This window comes from Heptranchias perlo, chromosome 2, assembly GCF_035084215.1.
Source record: "Heptranchias perlo isolate sHepPer1 chromosome 2, sHepPer1.hap1, whole genome shotgun sequence".
In the NCBI taxonomy this organism is placed as follows: Eukaryota; Metazoa; Chordata; class Chondrichthyes; order Hexanchiformes; family Hexanchidae; genus Heptranchias; species Heptranchias perlo.
In genome coordinates this window covers 33,486,839-33,503,304 of record NC_090326.1, presented here as the reverse complement: position 1 = coordinate 33,503,304, position 16,466 = coordinate 33,486,839, and the positions used below count along the sequence as shown (strand labels likewise).

The 16,466-nt window shown below is 42.7% G+C and overlaps 1 protein-coding gene across 1 annotated transcript in view; it reads right to left on the bottom strand.

The window, feature by feature from the left end:
• Window positions 1-14,406, bottom strand: part of jarid2b (jumonji and AT-rich interaction domain containing 2b) — a 339,245-nt gene extending 324,839 nt beyond the window's left edge. The window contains exon 1 of the mRNA XM_068001688.1: window positions 13,885-14,406. Within this exon, the coding sequence (XP_067857789.1) occupies window positions 13,885-13,929 (45 nt within the window). The 5' untranslated portion in view covers window positions 13,930-14,406. The remainder of the gene's footprint in view (window positions 1-13,884) is intronic.
• Window positions 14,407-16,466: the final 2,060 nt, after the last annotated feature.

Genomic DNA, 16,466 nt, shown 5'->3' with positions numbered 1-16,466 from the left:
AATCCAACAGCTTCATGGTCACATTTAGTGATACCAGTTTTTTTTTATTTCCAGATTTTTAAAAACGGAATTCAAATTCTCGAACTGCCATGGTGGGATTTGTACTCACATTCTCTGGATTATTAAATCAAAACAAAAGATACCATCTTCTCCACTCAAAAAAAAATCAATTGGAAACATCACATTTGCCTGTTGCAATTGCCTGAAGTGACCAACTACGTTCAAAACATTATTAAAATGCATCACTACATGCAAACATACTATTCTTTTAGAGTGTTAAAAATGTAACCACAGGCACTGAGGGCAGCACTCCAGCAACTCTCAATGTGATTATTTTGACCATAGGATTCATAAAAATAAACTGTATACCTATGAATGACCTTCAAGCACGTACTGTGTCTGTGAAATGTCACCCTTGGCTCAGTTGGTAGCACTCTTGCTTCGGAATCAGGCTATAGGTTCAAACTCCACTCCAGAACTTAAGCACACAACCTTGACTGACATTTCAGTGCCTGACTGAGGGAGTGCTGCACTCGCGCAGGTGCCATCTTTCAGAATGAGACATTAAACCGAGGCCCTGTCTACCAGCGCAGGTGGTCATAAAAGATCACATGGGGCCAAATTAGGCAGAACCAGGGAGTTTTCTTGGGGTTTCCTGCCCAACATTTATCCCTCAAGTGACACTACCAAAAACAGATTATCTGGTCATTCATTCATTCACTGTTTGTGGGACCTTGCTGTTCACATATTCACTGCCATGTGACAACTGCACTTCAAACAGTAAAGCATTTTTGGACATCCCGAGTACATGAAAAGGTGCACTTTCTGCCATATACCATGTACTCTACATCAAATCATAACCTGAAAAAGCATGTAAACCTCTTGCACAAAATAAAAAAATGGAAAACAAGAAGATGGAAAGAAAGACAGGGTAAAGAATGATGTCCACATGACATGCACCACCACTGTAAATAACCAGCTCAAACTCACTGTCTAGCCTCACTAAATAAGAACAGGCACTTGGGCGAGGTACAATAGAACTGTCAGCACCCATAGAACTGTGCCCCAGTATGAGTCACCACCTCCAGATGGGCGTGGAAATTAAGGAAGGGGAGCACCATTCAAAATGGCAGATTTATGGTCAGACCCATTTGTTAAAGCTGGATTTACGTATTTCTCCCAGTGACTAAATGCACCATGTGATGTGGTGCTGTACTATACAGAGGGGAAGGTCCAGGTTCAGTCTTTGCAGAGCAGCGGGTGCACTACAATTGGCATCAGCATACTCAGACTAGGGAAGGAAAAAAATGACTCAACATTTCCACTTTTTAAAATTCGTTCATGGGATGTGGGCGTCGCTGGCAAGGCCAGCATTTATTGCCCATCCCTAATTGCCCTCGAGAAGGTGGTGGTGAGCCTTCCACTCCTGATCATCGTCCATCCACTCTCATGGAAGCACAGACGCGTGAACATCAGCACGGAAAAGGATCAGGTTTGGCTGTAACATACACCAGCCCTCCCCCTCCAAAACAAATAGTCACGGCTCACACGTGAAGAATGAGCACCTAGGCAAGGTTTCTGAGGCTTACCAGTGACAGTAGGACCGCACCCAGTGTGGGTCAGGCTGGAGAAAAAGGACACGGTCGTGGGAAAAAGCTGCTTTTACAAAATATGTGCCCAAGTAACAGGAAATAAATCTACACTAACCCAAGGTGCAACATTCCTTTTAGTAGCTCCCCCAACCCCCCCACCCCCACCCCACCTCCTCCCCAGACACAGGAAATAAAGTTCAGCAGCATCAAAACTTTGAGGAGTTTAGATTTCTGATTACACTGACTCCAAACTGTATACAGGACTCAGTATAAACAGATCCAGGTCAAAGGCTGTAAAATGCCAGCCACAAAATACTATACAGGTTACTAGACAAACTAATAATGAGCATGTCTCCTCTTGCAATATATGCAGTCAAAAGAGAAATAGCTAAACACAATCTATAGCTTGAAAATATTAGAGTGATAAAAAGATTGATGAGTAGAAAATACAAAACAGGGACAATAAAATCAAGATGTTCAGCTTGTGCAAGTTCAGGCAGCTCTAATCAATCTTCTGCTTTCACCTTCTGCAGCTTATAGTACATGCATCACAAACTATTACATTACTCAATATAACAAACTAATAACATTACAGTGCAAGTTTCCCCAGCGATTCAGGCAGTGAACAGCCGAGTCATACAGACCATAAAGGTCTCAGGTTCCGTCTCTAATCTGTACTGAGTTAACAGACTTCAGGCAGGACAGCTGTAGGGATGCTGCCACTGGCCTCTGTATCCCAGGCAAGGGAGGACAGAGGAAAAAAAAAATCAGGATTCCTGCTATTAATCACTATCCAGACACTTCTACTGGAAGCATACACGTGTCGATGTGAGATGAAGACAGGATCGAGCTCGGTTGTGATTCTCTCTTCTTTCCCCCCCCCTCAACCCAGTAGAACAGCCTGCCAACACGTTATCTAAGCACAACATGTGTAGAGCTGTGCCCTAGAAAGGAAATACAGTCTTCAAAAAAGGAGACAGGGAGGGAAGAAAAACTGGCAGAGAATAAAAGTTACAGTGCCCATGGATGGTCCTTTACAAATCAACTTTTTCTACAACTGACGATTCTAAATTCCTCAGTAAACATTTAATCAGATCAGACATTCCCAAGCAAAATGCAATACTCATCTGGCATGAGTTAGGGCGGGGTGTCCAACCACATCTAGCCCTAAAGTCCTGGCCAACTAAGCCCAGTCTTATTGCTTACTTGCTGGTTTTGTCTTACTTGAATTATGTCAGCCTAGAGATTCAGAAAGGGCTGTACCTTCCATTAAAACAAAAGCAAAATACTGCGGATGGTGAAAATCTGAAATAAAAACACTCAGCAGGTCAGGCAGCATCTGTGGAGAGAGAAACAGAATTTACGTTTCAGTTCAATGACCTTTCATCCAGTTCTGATGGAAGATCATCGACCTGAAACATTAACTCTTTCTCTCTCCACAGATGCTATCTGACATGCTGAGTGTTTCCAGCATTTTCTGTTTGTACCATTGCTGACTCATTGGTGGGTAAACCCCAACATCTGCTAGTAGTAGTTTGAGATATATGTATGTTAACAGGAACACCGATTTAAGCTTTGTCGATTGGACCTCTCTTCTTCTCTTCGACCCCCCAAGGCTCATGTGTGTACCTATGCAGCCCACAAAGACAAATGTTGAGAGGCATCCACTTTAGGGTGCAGTTATACTACAAATTTAACGTCACTGTGAAGTGGAAACCACTTTGTGGCAATGCTGAAGTTACATTATAATTCTGGAGTGGGGTGCCAGCCAGACTCCAGAGATAAGGAATGAGAGTCCCCTTTCTCTTCTCTCCCCACCACCCCTCTACAGGAGGCAATCTCACACCGCTGGGGTTTAAAGAATTCTCGTGTGCCCTTTTTGAAACCTATCTAGAAATGATTTAAATATTCAGAGAGAGGACGGACACTCCCACTTTCGCCCTCAATGTAATGGTCAGGAGAGGAGCTCTACCCATGCCTGCAAGTATGAATATAGAGTTCTCTCCTGGCTGGGAGATCTGCAGTTGGAGGCAAGCAGTACAAACTAGGAACCGCCTGGCTGAGACTGATGCTGCAGCTACTGGTCTAAGACTCCTTACATCAGGTACTATAACACAATACAGGAAATTTACTCATTAAAAGGTTGAGACCTGCCTACAAGAATTCATTGTGAACCATTCCATTTTACAGCACAAAAATGTGGAGACTGACCAATTCAAAAACAGGCCTGATCATGAGCACAAGAGCATCAAAGCCTGTTCACAAAGCATGTACAAATGGCAGCTCTACCTCACCTTGCAATATTCTGAATTTCAATCAAGCTAGGTGAAAACCTTTAGCTCTAATTGAACCTTGGAAGAAAAAAATATTCAACACTGACTCTACCTACCATTACAGTATAATGGTGGGTAGAGTCAATACCAGCATTGTCAGAACACAGAACCTAAGCTAAGATACGACAAATGGCAAGCTGGGAGACAGTCTACTAACTCTGACTTATTAGTCAAGCAGCTCCAGCTACTCACATATACACTAGAGGCTTAAAGAATCTTTGAATACCTATTGTGCAGAGAGATTATAAAGTCGTATTAAGTTGGCCCAGCAATAACCTTAAGGCAACTTTACCATTCTCTCTTGCACTGTTGCTTTACACGTTACCTACCAGCATCCTCCCCTTTTTTCCCCCAATTCTTTTCCCATTCAAATAGCAGTAAAGCACAGAGGAACACTGGGATTGCACTGATTAATTGACATCAGGACCTGGAACAAAATTAACCCTTAACTATGCATTTTCCTCAAGTTTCAAGGATTACTGACTTGGGGGGTGGTGATGGGGAGGGGGGGGGGAGAAAGGGGTGGTGATGGGGAGGGGGGGGAGGGGGGGGGGGGGAGAAAGGGGAGGGGGGGGAGGGGGGGAGGAGGGGGGGAGAGGGGGGGAGAGGGGGGGGGGGGGGGGGGAGAGGGGGGAGGGAGGGAGGGGGGGAGGGAGGGAGGGGGGGAGGGAGGGAGGGAGGGAGGGAGGGAAGCAAGTCCAAAATGGAGCATGTCCACGTTTCCTTTGTTTCCAGCTTTTAGTTTAAAAACATTAAAATTTCATCCAGAAAATGTTTTAATATGTTACAAAACAAAATCTCTGGGATAAACCTTTGTACACCTACTCACTTTGGCTCTTCTACTATTTCTTCAATTTATATAAAAAAAACACTTTCTACATAATTTCATTTAGGTTATACATTCTTTTGACAGTGTACTGGATCGGGGAGAAGAAAACACTAAAGTCACGAGGTACTATCTACAAATGCAGCTGCAAATTAAGAGAGTTTGGGAAAACCATGTAGATCAGCAAATTCAATTCTCTTTCTTTCCCCCCCACCACCCCAGCCTCCAATAAAAAATACAATTAGGAATAATTTTATAATCTGGTAATTTGCCTGCAATGGGTGTAAGGAAGAAAGGGGGCAGAGGGGGAAAAAAAGGTTTAGATTGAGGTTAGGCATACTGTGCAACTGCAGTAACAGGCAGTCATGCATTGAAATTCAGATGCCCGCTTATTGCAAGTTTGAAAGTGTGGAGAAATCCTGCACATTACTACAACAGCCTGTATTTATATAGCACCTTTAAATGTAGAAAAAAATCCCACGGTGCTTCAGAGGCGTAATCAAAAAAATAACTTGCCCTCCATCCCTACCCCACCACCAAAACATTAGGTTGGTGTAAATTTTATTTCACTGAAACACTGAGGATATACCACAAAAATCAGAGTTTGAAATAAAAGGTAATTTAAAATAGTATCTTGATTATCTGACATAAAAGAATGTGCATTTATATAGTGCCTTTCACGACCTCAGGACTTCCCAAAGTACTTTACTGCCAATTAAGTACTTTTGAAGTGTAGTCACTACAACAAATGTTTGTTTTTTGATAGAGGAAAGAAACTCACATTAGTGCAAAGTATAATCCAAAACACACAGAAATGTTACAGTATGAACACTATATCCCACGTCCCTTAGAACCACATGTACTGTGCTGACATGCCTTTCATTGTTCGGAGCAGGATGTTACAGCAACTAAGCAGATGTGACTGATTTGGTAGGCGAGGTACTGAGATTAAAAAAAAAACATGCTGCAATCAAGATCCACCAAGTCATCATATTCCCACAGCAATGAACCAATTACACCATCTGTACATAATAACTATTATATATCCATGACTTATTGTACAAGTCATAATGGCACTTTGATACACAAATTACACCAAAAACCTCATTTTGGAGTTTCCTGTCACACAGAAGAATTGTACTGTCATCTGTATGACAGGAAAAAAAGCAGTGAAATTTACCAGAATGCAGGACTTCCTAAAAAATAATTCCATTGATGACTATTGAGGGTGTGGGTAGAAAGGAGACACCCTGCAACTTCCAAATTTGGTGAGCTTCACCCATTACCTATAAATCACAGTGAAGTGATTGCAAAATTCTACAGTCAGTTCTCTCAAGTCATAAATTCAACTGCCCTGACAATAAATGATAGTGAGGGGAAAAAAATTAATTCATTTCACAACATTTTCCGTTTCTGATATAAATTCAGATCATTAAACTCATAGGTTTCACTGCATAAGCCAACATCCCAAATAGCTCAACATACAGGATAGGATGTGTGCAAAACTTATTAGTTCTCAGCCTGTGAGCAAGTTCTCCTACTGGAAAAAAAAAGTGACAGCAGTCTCGGAACCAACAGAAGACCTCGAACTATATCAATGCACCTCACCTGACCCAAGCACAGCTCCAATCCCCATTATATATTGATGAGTGAGCAAAAGCAAATTAACTAAAATTCAACCATATGGCAGTTAGTGAGTGATCTCAAGAAGAGGGAGAGCATTTAATGAAGCTGGTGAAAATTAGTTTACAACTTGGTCAGTCATGCACACAGTTTTATTGTAGCTGTTGAGATCAAAAGTTGAACTTAACGATTTCAAAATGGTATCTATAAAGTTTAGGACAAGGAAAACTTAACTGAGAAACTAAAGCACTGTTCCCATAGGCGGCCTTCTGGGTACTGGGAGCAAGAGATCAAAGCTGTTCTGTTTAAAATTACAGGCTCTCAACAGGACAACCTCGTTCTCTGCAGACAGGCGCTAGACATGGCTATTTCATCTTTTAAGAGACAGTAAATATTTACTTCATCATTGGAAATGCACCCATTTTCTACAAGCATCCTTTACTGCACTTTGAACAACTCCAATGTTTTTGCTTCTACTATCCTGCCCGACAGATCATTTCAAACATTTATCACTTCTTTACTCAAAGAAGTACTTCCTGGCATTGGTTTTAAATTTACTGCTCACTAATTTCCATTTATGTCCTCTGGTACTAATTTCCTGGCTTACTTTAAAGTAATCTTGGTTATCTACAAATAGAGTACCTTCCTCCTCCACTCCCCCAACAAATCTTTTCCTCTCGATGTGCTGGATGCATGACTCCATAGGCACCAGTTACCCTTCTGTTATTCAAGTGAGCGTCTTGGCTGTAAATGTCAGGCTATTGAACCACAAGGGAATCACAGCTGAACCTGTCCACATCCGCACTCTTCTTGCATGGGTGATTAATGAAAAGTGACAACTCTGGATGATGTCCCCATCTTAAATCGAATTGTACCACCCCCACCAAGATCAAGTAACTCATCAAATACCAGAGATGGAACCTGGGATCTTGCTATTCAATGGATACATATTGAGTCATTAGCAGAATCCCCAAATGGATTGCATGTACTTCTTTAAACTTTCTTTCTCCTTTTAAAAGTGTAAAAGGATCAACCATACCATCTATTTCCAGACCAATCTGGCCAAACAAAGCAGCTGCAATGCTAGGATAGCCTAGTGGTAGTGCATATACATATGGCACAACAGAGTGACAAGGTATAAATTTCTATCACAATTCCTTACAGAAGCTCCCATACTTGGCTAATTGTTGGGACAATGGACCAATAGTTCCCCAAAAGAAAGGGCAGGTGGTTATCCAAAGCAATTTATACACACCTCATGTCTCCTCATGGATAGATCAAGACTGGCACTAGCAGAGGCCTAGGAGCAAGTCACTTACCAGACTTGGTCAGGGGATGTTGCAAACAGTACAGGAGAAAACAAAGTAAATGAAGGGGAGAAGAGTTTAAAGAAACAAAATGGTGACATGGCTAAAATTGCAGTAAAGTCAACAGCTGTGTTGATTTGAAACATTTTTTTGGAGGTAGCAAAGAACTCAGCAATTCTAAGATATCAAGAAATTAAAATAAAAACCCAATTAAAAAGTAAATCAAACCACTCAATCATGAGCATTTATAGTGCAACTTCAAAATATGCCAACAGTTCCCAAAGTGAACACTGTTTCAAGAAACTTATGGGTGATGAAGGCCATTAAGCCCATCAAGCCCATCTTAATTCATCTATCCAGAATGGCCAAATGCTCCCCCCACCAATGCTACACCTAATTGTTCTTGATTCAGGGGCTTTTGCCTCCATTCTAAGTTTGATCACCCCGTGTGAAGAAAAGCTTTGTAATAACAGTCCTAAAATTACCTTTTACTAGTTTGAACCCATTGTCCCTTGTCCTACTCCCACAATTTAAAGTAGAGTTCTGGATTATCTTTTTCCATTCCTTTAACTATCTTATAAACCGGTATACAATCACTTAGGTACCTCCTTTCCAGGCTGAGAAGCCCAGGTTTCTCCAGTCTTTCCACATAACTCAGACTCCTGAAATTAGGAATCAGCCTCGTGGCTCTTCTTGGCACTGCATCTAGTACTTGAATGTCTCCTTTGTTTCTCAGCCACCAGACAAGACACAGTATTCAACATGTGATCTGAGCAGAGCACTGTATAGTTTGATTACAACTTCCTCTGACATATATTCTACAGTTTTGGCTAAGTAATTCAATATTCCATCAGCATTGTTGATTGCATTGGATGGACAAGTTGAGTGTCAAGTCTACTAAGACTCATAGGTCTTTTAGCTACATCCTTAGCTATTTTAACACCTGTAAACAATTTTACAACACCAAGTTATAGTCCAGCAATTTTATTTTAAATTCACAAGCTTTCGGAGGCTACCTCCTTCCTCAGGTGAACGATGTGGAAACACCATGCAAGGAGGAGTACCATATATTGCCCATTTTTCCTTACTATGTTCGGTACTTTACATTTTTCATTTATTTTCTGCAAGCACAATACCAATCACCAATTACAATATTCAGACAAACATCACACCTCCCTCTAATCCTTTTGTCCACTATTTAAACGAAAACAAAAAAGGGTTAAAATTGCCATATTCTTTTCCCAACTACATAGCCGGCTTGTATATAAATTTGTGTATGTAGAAACTTTTCCAATTAGTAACTTCTACCACAAATCTTCCAAATACTCAATTAATTTTGCTGCAAACATTTCTTCACAAATTGCATCTGTCAAACAAGGTCTTTGACACTATGCAAGAAAGTACTCCTAAGTTTCATAACCAAAGGAAAAGGGATGGAGTTCTGCGGCGAAATACCACAGCACGGAAAAGCAAAAAGCGGCTGGCTTGAATGTGGCAAAAACACGTATTCCTACCTTCCAACTAGTTAGTGCCTTTAGGTGTTAAACTTGGCTCAATGGTAGCAATCTTGACTGAGTCAGAAAGTCGTGGGTTCAAGCCCCACTCCAGAGATTTAAGCACATAATCTGGGCTGACACTTCAGTACTGAGGGAGTGCTGCAGTCAGAAGTGCCATCTTTTGGAAGAGATGTTAAACCGAGACCTCGTCTGCCCTCTCAGGTGGGCATAAAAGATCCCATGGCACTATTCTAAGAGCAGCAGGGGAATTCCCCTACTGTTCTGGTCAACATTTATCCCTCTACCAGAACACCAAAATTATGGTCATTTATCTCATTGCTGTTTGTGGGATCTTGCTGTGCAAAAATTGACTACACATCGAAAGTACTTCAATGGCTGCAAAGCGCATTAGGACGGTCTGAGGTCGTGCAAGGTGCTATATAAATGCAAATTGTTTGTGTAATAGAGGAAAGACAGTCATTTGCATTTATATAGTACCTTTCACATGCTCAGGATGTCCCAAAGGGCTTCACGGGCAATGAATTACTTTTGCAGTGCAGTCACTGTACTGTTAGGGAGACAAACTTGGCAGTCAATCAGCACAAGGCAAGATAAGTGGCCAGTTAATCTGTTTTGGTGGGGCTGGTTGAGGGAGAAACGTTGGTCAGGACACCAGAGGAACTCCCTGCTCTTTGAATAGTGTCTTGGGTTCTTTTACAACCATCTGAACAGGCAGATGGGGCCTCGGGTTAATGTCCCACCTCTGACAATGCAATGCTCATTCACTACTGCACTGAACCATCAGCCTAGGCTGGATGCTCAAGTCCTGGAGTGGAGTTTAAACCATCAACCTCTGACTCAGCAGTGGGGTGTGCTAGCATCGAGTGAAATTGACGCGAAGTGACAAATTACAATTGTTATAAAGGGCAGTTCTAATAAAGTCAAAAATACAACTTCCAAGTACATCAGTCATGATGCCTTCTTCAAATTGCAGAGTTGTCAAAACTGGGGCATCTTCAAACAACAAGATCGTGGCAGACAGGGATGGACCCTCTCAAAGTGTGAAAAAAAAAAACTCTAACATTAAAAAGGTGAAAACCTTTGTGCACCTGTACCTAAAGATAATTGATAAAACTTATACCCCATGTACAGCAGAGCAAGCATCTCTCACCCAAATCCTCCCCCAGATTACGAAAAGAAACTATGAACCTACTTCCATTTTTTCTGTGCATTTGTCCTATGCTCAAAAGAACTTAAAAAATTATATTCATAACTTACTGTTTATTGTTTGTCTGCTGTCCCTCTCTGATTCTTTCCTTATTTCTATCCCTTCTCCCTCATTTGCATCTCATTCCAAATTCCCACCCCCTTGGATTCCAAGATACCCGCACTTGGTGGAAGTTTATTCCACACTTCTGATATCCAGTTTCATTGAGGATCTCCTCCCAAAATGGCTTCCCCTCTCCTCCTCTGCCTTTGTAATGGCACTTGCATTTTGTGCAGCCACTTCAGGACATTCACTAGATTGAGAACAGACTGCTTCATCATCACAGGGCGGCTGGCATAGTCCTGACTCCAGCTGCAAAACATTTATAATGCAGTAGTACTTATGGGACCCACTGCTGTGGAATCCACTGCATTTACGTTGCAAAGCAGATTCCACAGCATAAAAACTGTGCATGTTCAATTGAAATTATGATTGAGGGGGGAAAAGAATCCCCTTGCAGGACTGTACAAGCAGCATCTTAGTGATGAAAATCACACCCAGCTCTGCTAGTTAGTCCTCATATTTATGTGATCAGGGTAGCACTGCCTCCAGAGTCACCCACGGAAGCCACTTTTTAAAAAAAAAATAGGTCTCAAACACTCTGGGGTCAGCCGCACTGCTTTATTTAACAAACTGCTTTCAAAGTTGGGTTCTCACTGGCAGTAACAAAGTAAGCACAAAATGTGTCTGGTACTCTTCATGTCAGCTGGCTACTAAGTTTGCAGCAAGTCACAATCCCAGCCTCTCTGAGAAAACAGTGCATTTCACTAAAGGGAAGAGGCTGCTTTATCACAAAGAAGCCAGAATCATCCTACTGCCTGCTGCAAGAGCACATAGATATAGATATATTTACAATAATTTACATTTGTATAGCACTCATTTATTTACAAAAAGACGTATTGAAGCACTATGTGGTGCAATGGATAGAGAGTGAACAACAAATGGTGGTGGAGGTGGAAGAGAAAATGCAACAGGGCCAGGAGGGGGCAAAAGCATGGTTGAAGAGGAGAGTCTTAAGGAGGCATACAGATGCATCAGATGGTAGAGAACCGGAAGACTGGGTTGGAATTGTACACCTACTGTGTTATCTGTTGTTCCAAATGCTGGATGGAACAGTCATTCCGTTCATGCTAACCTAGTAGGTCTCAAGTCGCTTCATTACAGTATGAGACATTCTTTGCTCAACTAAAGTGGTCAGCCTACTCCATGCAATTATCAAAAAAACTAGCGCTGAGATTACTGATTCAAAGCTTCAGCCTCCAGTTATGAACTTTAAAAAGCAACGGTGCTAGTCACGAAGTTGAGTGGGTCTGTGAGCAGGCACTTATCTCCCTGCATTTATCCAGAATCTGTACAGCAACCTCCAAAAAAGGACAAATTCGTCATTAAAAACGCTGTTTACGTAACAGAGATGTCAATGACTAATAGTGTGGAGCACTCCAAATTCAGGGCATCAGCGCAACAGAACCCCAAATTTACCAGGGTATTCTCTCTCTCACACACACACATATATATATATATATATATGAGAGACAATTTCCAGCACAGTGCTGAGACGCTGGCAGGATGAAGCACAGACTTCAGAAGCAACTCATTTCTTTCTTTTTGTGAATTAAAATGCAACTTGTCACGTGAGGCGGCCGCAGCTTCCGTGCGCGCCGGTCCCGCCCCCTCCATTGTGACGTCACAGAGGCCGGTTCTCCCCCTCGTGTCCCAAGGTTCCGGCCCGCGCTGACGTCGCACACGGCTCGGAACGTCGCGGCCGACACAGCGTTCGAAGCGGCCCCTCGTGCCAACCTGTTGCACCCGATTCACCAGCAATCCCAACAAGACACACAAACCCAGGGGGGTGGGAGAGGGAGGCCCCCCCCCCCCCCCCCCCGTCCTTAACAACGCGCCAAGGAGATCGACACTTAAGTTGCTTTTTGCAACGAGACGGGCCACCCCCCTGTTCGGACAATACGCAAAACTTTTTCCTCCTTTTGTTCTAAAGCTTTTGGCAATGTTGAGGAGAGGGTCAAAAACATTGCACCCGGGTGTTCAAATTATATAGATTTGTTTTCTCTAAATAAATTTCAGCAAATGCACCCCTGCAATGCGTCAGATGTTCTTCGAAATATACTACAGTTTGTGGGGTTTTTTTTGTCTGCGCCGTTTTGTTTCCGTGATGCCCCAAGAATGTTGACGTTCGCTTTCTATCGATTCAGCAATTTGACAAGTTATCAGATGGGCAATAAAGCGTCTCCTGTGTCAGAAAGGGACCGATCAAAGAGTTTTTTTTTGTGGTGGGGGGGGGGGGGGTGTAAGTGAAAAAGAGTGTTGTGCAGATCGAAGTCACTATGCAATGTTCCGTGGAATCGAGGTGAGTATAGTGTGGTGAACGTGTCACCTTCCGCATTTAAACACAGTGGCGTCTGTCGAGTCAGAGGTCACTGCAGATCCCAAAAACTAAAGGGGGGGGGTGAAGGGCGAAAAGAAACCTTGTCGCTTTGCAACCCAAATTGCAATAGAAGCCTTCCAAACATCTTCAATCTCTCCACTACTTCATTACCTAAAGCCCCTGAATAATTCACATCCGCCGACTGCAGACAGTAACCCTTTCTTTGAAGAATGGTGGTTTGGGGGGAGGAGAATGCAAACATTGCTACAAGATTACAGCGTGACCATGTGGCAAACAACAAAACCCAAAAAAAAAATAAACATTCTAAAAACAAACATTTTTTTGTGCAACTTGCAATAAAAACCTAAATAAAATCGAGTACAAGCGCCGGGCTGTATGAGAAATTGTCGAAAATGCAATCCAGCTGTACGGGGACATTGGGGGGGGGGGGGGAAAGAGAGAGAAACCTGCCTGGAAATAAGAGTTCAACAACAAGGCAATGCAGGTTGCCATTAATCCAAGCAGAACCAATCGGCAGCGGTAGAAAGATCCAAAATGGGGGGCAAAGCAGGGAAAAATCTTGCAGAGGAGGAAGAGCCTGGCGTCGCTGGTTCACAAGCCGAACAAACGGCACACAAGTATTCGTGGGGGGACGTGATCGCTTCCCTTTCCTCCCTAGGAAGAAGCTTTGCAATACACCAGGCCGGATCAACAACCATTAAATTATTAGATCTGATCCGGTAAGGGACGGCTAAGACTGTCACCGATTCACTCTTCTCTGAAAAGAGTAGACGCCAACATTTTTGTTTTAAAAAAGAGATAATCCATTACAAAAAAAAAATCCATCGTGTCTATAATTAGGAAAATAAAACATACGAGAGAGAGAGAGAGAGACGTACAATGGGGATACCTTGCAGTATCAAGCAGCCAGAACCATAACAAACAAACAAAAAATGCCTTGCAAAAATAAAAGCAGATGAAAAAAAAATGTTAAACCCTAACCGCCTCCTTCAGGGGAAAAAAGGAAGATTTTAAAAAAAAAACTTCTGGAGCCACTTACTAATCTTTTGTGAATGATATTCCTCTTGGGTCTTTCTCTGGTCATCCTGTTGTCCCAATTTTCTTTGCGAAGAGGAGAAAATTCCACATGAATCAATCTCGTCGATGTGGATAAGCCCTGGCTGGTCTATATTTACAAAGCTCCCTCTCCGTGCTTGCCGTGCCTGCTCGCCTTTTGATTAAATCCGAAGTTGGGAGGCGGGGGGGGGGGGGGGGGGAGAAGAGAAGAAGAAAAAAAAATAATTCACTTCAATAAAACACTCATCATCTTTTCTTTTTTTTTATATATATAAAAGAAAAGCTCGTCGACACCAGATTGTAGTTGCTGCTCCCCGGGCAACACGAGAAGACGAAGTTTTTTTTTTACAAAAAAAAGCTACGTGTGGGGAAGTTACATCTTGAATAAGAAAAAAAAACACATGGGAGGGGGGGGGGGCGGAGGAGGAGGAAAAAAGAGAAGAGAAGGGGGGAATAAAATAATGTAGTCACGTTCTGTGCAGAGAGACAGACAGAGTCTCAAACACACACACAACTCGGGCTCATACTCGCACTCCCACCAATCACATCCCTTTAACTTTAAATGGCTACGTTAGGACGCTCCCGGCCACGCACACTCGGTACAACCCCTGCCGGAGAGCACAAGAGCTGCAGCACACGGGGGGGACTTCCCCCCCCCCCCCCTCTTCTCTCTCTCTCTCTCTCTGTCTCTCTTTCCCTGCCTGTCTCTCTGTCTGCCTCTCCCTCTCTTCTACCACCATCTCTCAACATACTCTGTGTGTGTGTGTGTGTGTGCATTTATATAAATGATGCATAATATATTATTATTTTTTTTAAAAAATAGGAAGACTTGCATTTACATAGTGCCCCTCGCAACCTCAGGACGTCCCGAAGCCATTTACATAGCCCACGGTGGAGTAGTTTTTTGAAGTGTGGTCGCTGTTGTGCTGCAGGAAAACGCAGCAGCCGATTTGCGCACAGCAAGATCCCATCCAAACAGCAACGTGATAATGGCCAGGATATTTTTTTTTAAGTGATGTTGGTTGAGGGATAAATATTGGCCGGAACAGCAGGGAGAAATCCCCTGCTCTTCTTTGAAATATCGCCTTGGGATCTTTTACGTTCATCCGAGAGGGCAGAAGGGGCCTTGGTTTAACGTCTTATCCACAAAGCTGGCACCTCCAACTGTGCAGCACTCCCTTAATACTCCACTGAAGTGTCAGCCTAGATTTTGTGCTCATGTCTCTGGAGCAGTAGTTGAACCCACAACATTCTGACTCAGAGGCCAGAGTGCTGTTACTGAGCCAAGGTTGACACTTGTAATATAAATATATATTACACCAACACATATAATACGTGTGTGCACCTAAATCATCCTGCATCCATACCAGCGATGTGGGGCCTTGCCTGCCGCCAGGGCAAATCGGAAAATTGCACGGGCCGGTGATATCCCGCTGCCAGCGTGGATACAGAAAGTTTAGGCTTCACTCTCCCGATGGAAGCAGAAAATCACTGGAAATACACAGTAGTGTACACAATAACATCTGTAAACAGGAAGGATAAGTTAATGTTTCATGTTGTATATCGTTCATCAGCACTCAAATAAATTCAACCTATGGTTATTAGCGCTTTTGAACTCAGGTACAATGTGAATAAGAGTTGAGTGACTGCTTTTGGAAGTCAGCATACAAAAATGACAGCGATAAATTGCTGGTTTAAAGAGTATTGGGAATTCATTATTTCCTCAGGTTTCAAATCTAACTTACGCAATGCTTTAAGTATTATTTTTAACAAGGTGTATTTTCTTTTCACTGAGGAAGGACACTTTACTGCCTTTGCATTTGCTATTAGCAATGGTCTGTTGAATATTGCCGCAGAGAACCTTTTCAATAAAAGAAAGAACGAACTTTAACGACGTATTGCATTACTCTCAGTGTCCATGGGACCACTTCCCAGTCAAGGCGTTGCTTTCTGAAGAAGAAGGGAGAGATTTGGAAAAATAAAACCAATCCAGAGACTAGTTTGATTAATAAGGTTGCAGCAGAATCCCTGAGCAAAATTCTAACACTGCTCTTTCATCAAATATCAGCAACATTTTAATAAGGCAGGGAAGTCAACTGTGAGGAGCATCACAGCCAATCCTGATCAGGTCCTCATCCAGTGTCTATGTCCACACTTTTAGAAGGTCTAAGCACTGTAAAGTTCACGTAAAAGTTTCTAGAAGTGTTACCGTTAAACATGTGAGGCTATTTAATGGAGTGCATGGATTTACACAGCCACTATGCCTCCCTTTTTTTTTAGTGCAAGAATAGTATTCACTCTAGCCCCTTGAACCCAATAGCGTAGGAGTTCTAAGCTGTTCTCCAACCACCACCGCCCCCCCCCCCCCGCCTCCAGTTTTGTCCCCTCAGCTCCTGGAGGTGCTGACTGAAGCTGGTGCATGAATCCACAAGAGTTGGCTCCCCTTGTCAGGATGACCATTTCTCATGTGTAAGCCTGAACAATGAGTGTGAACTGGCTATTTTACCATGAGGAATCAAATCTTCACACAATGTCTACACATATGCACTTTCCCACATCAGTCAC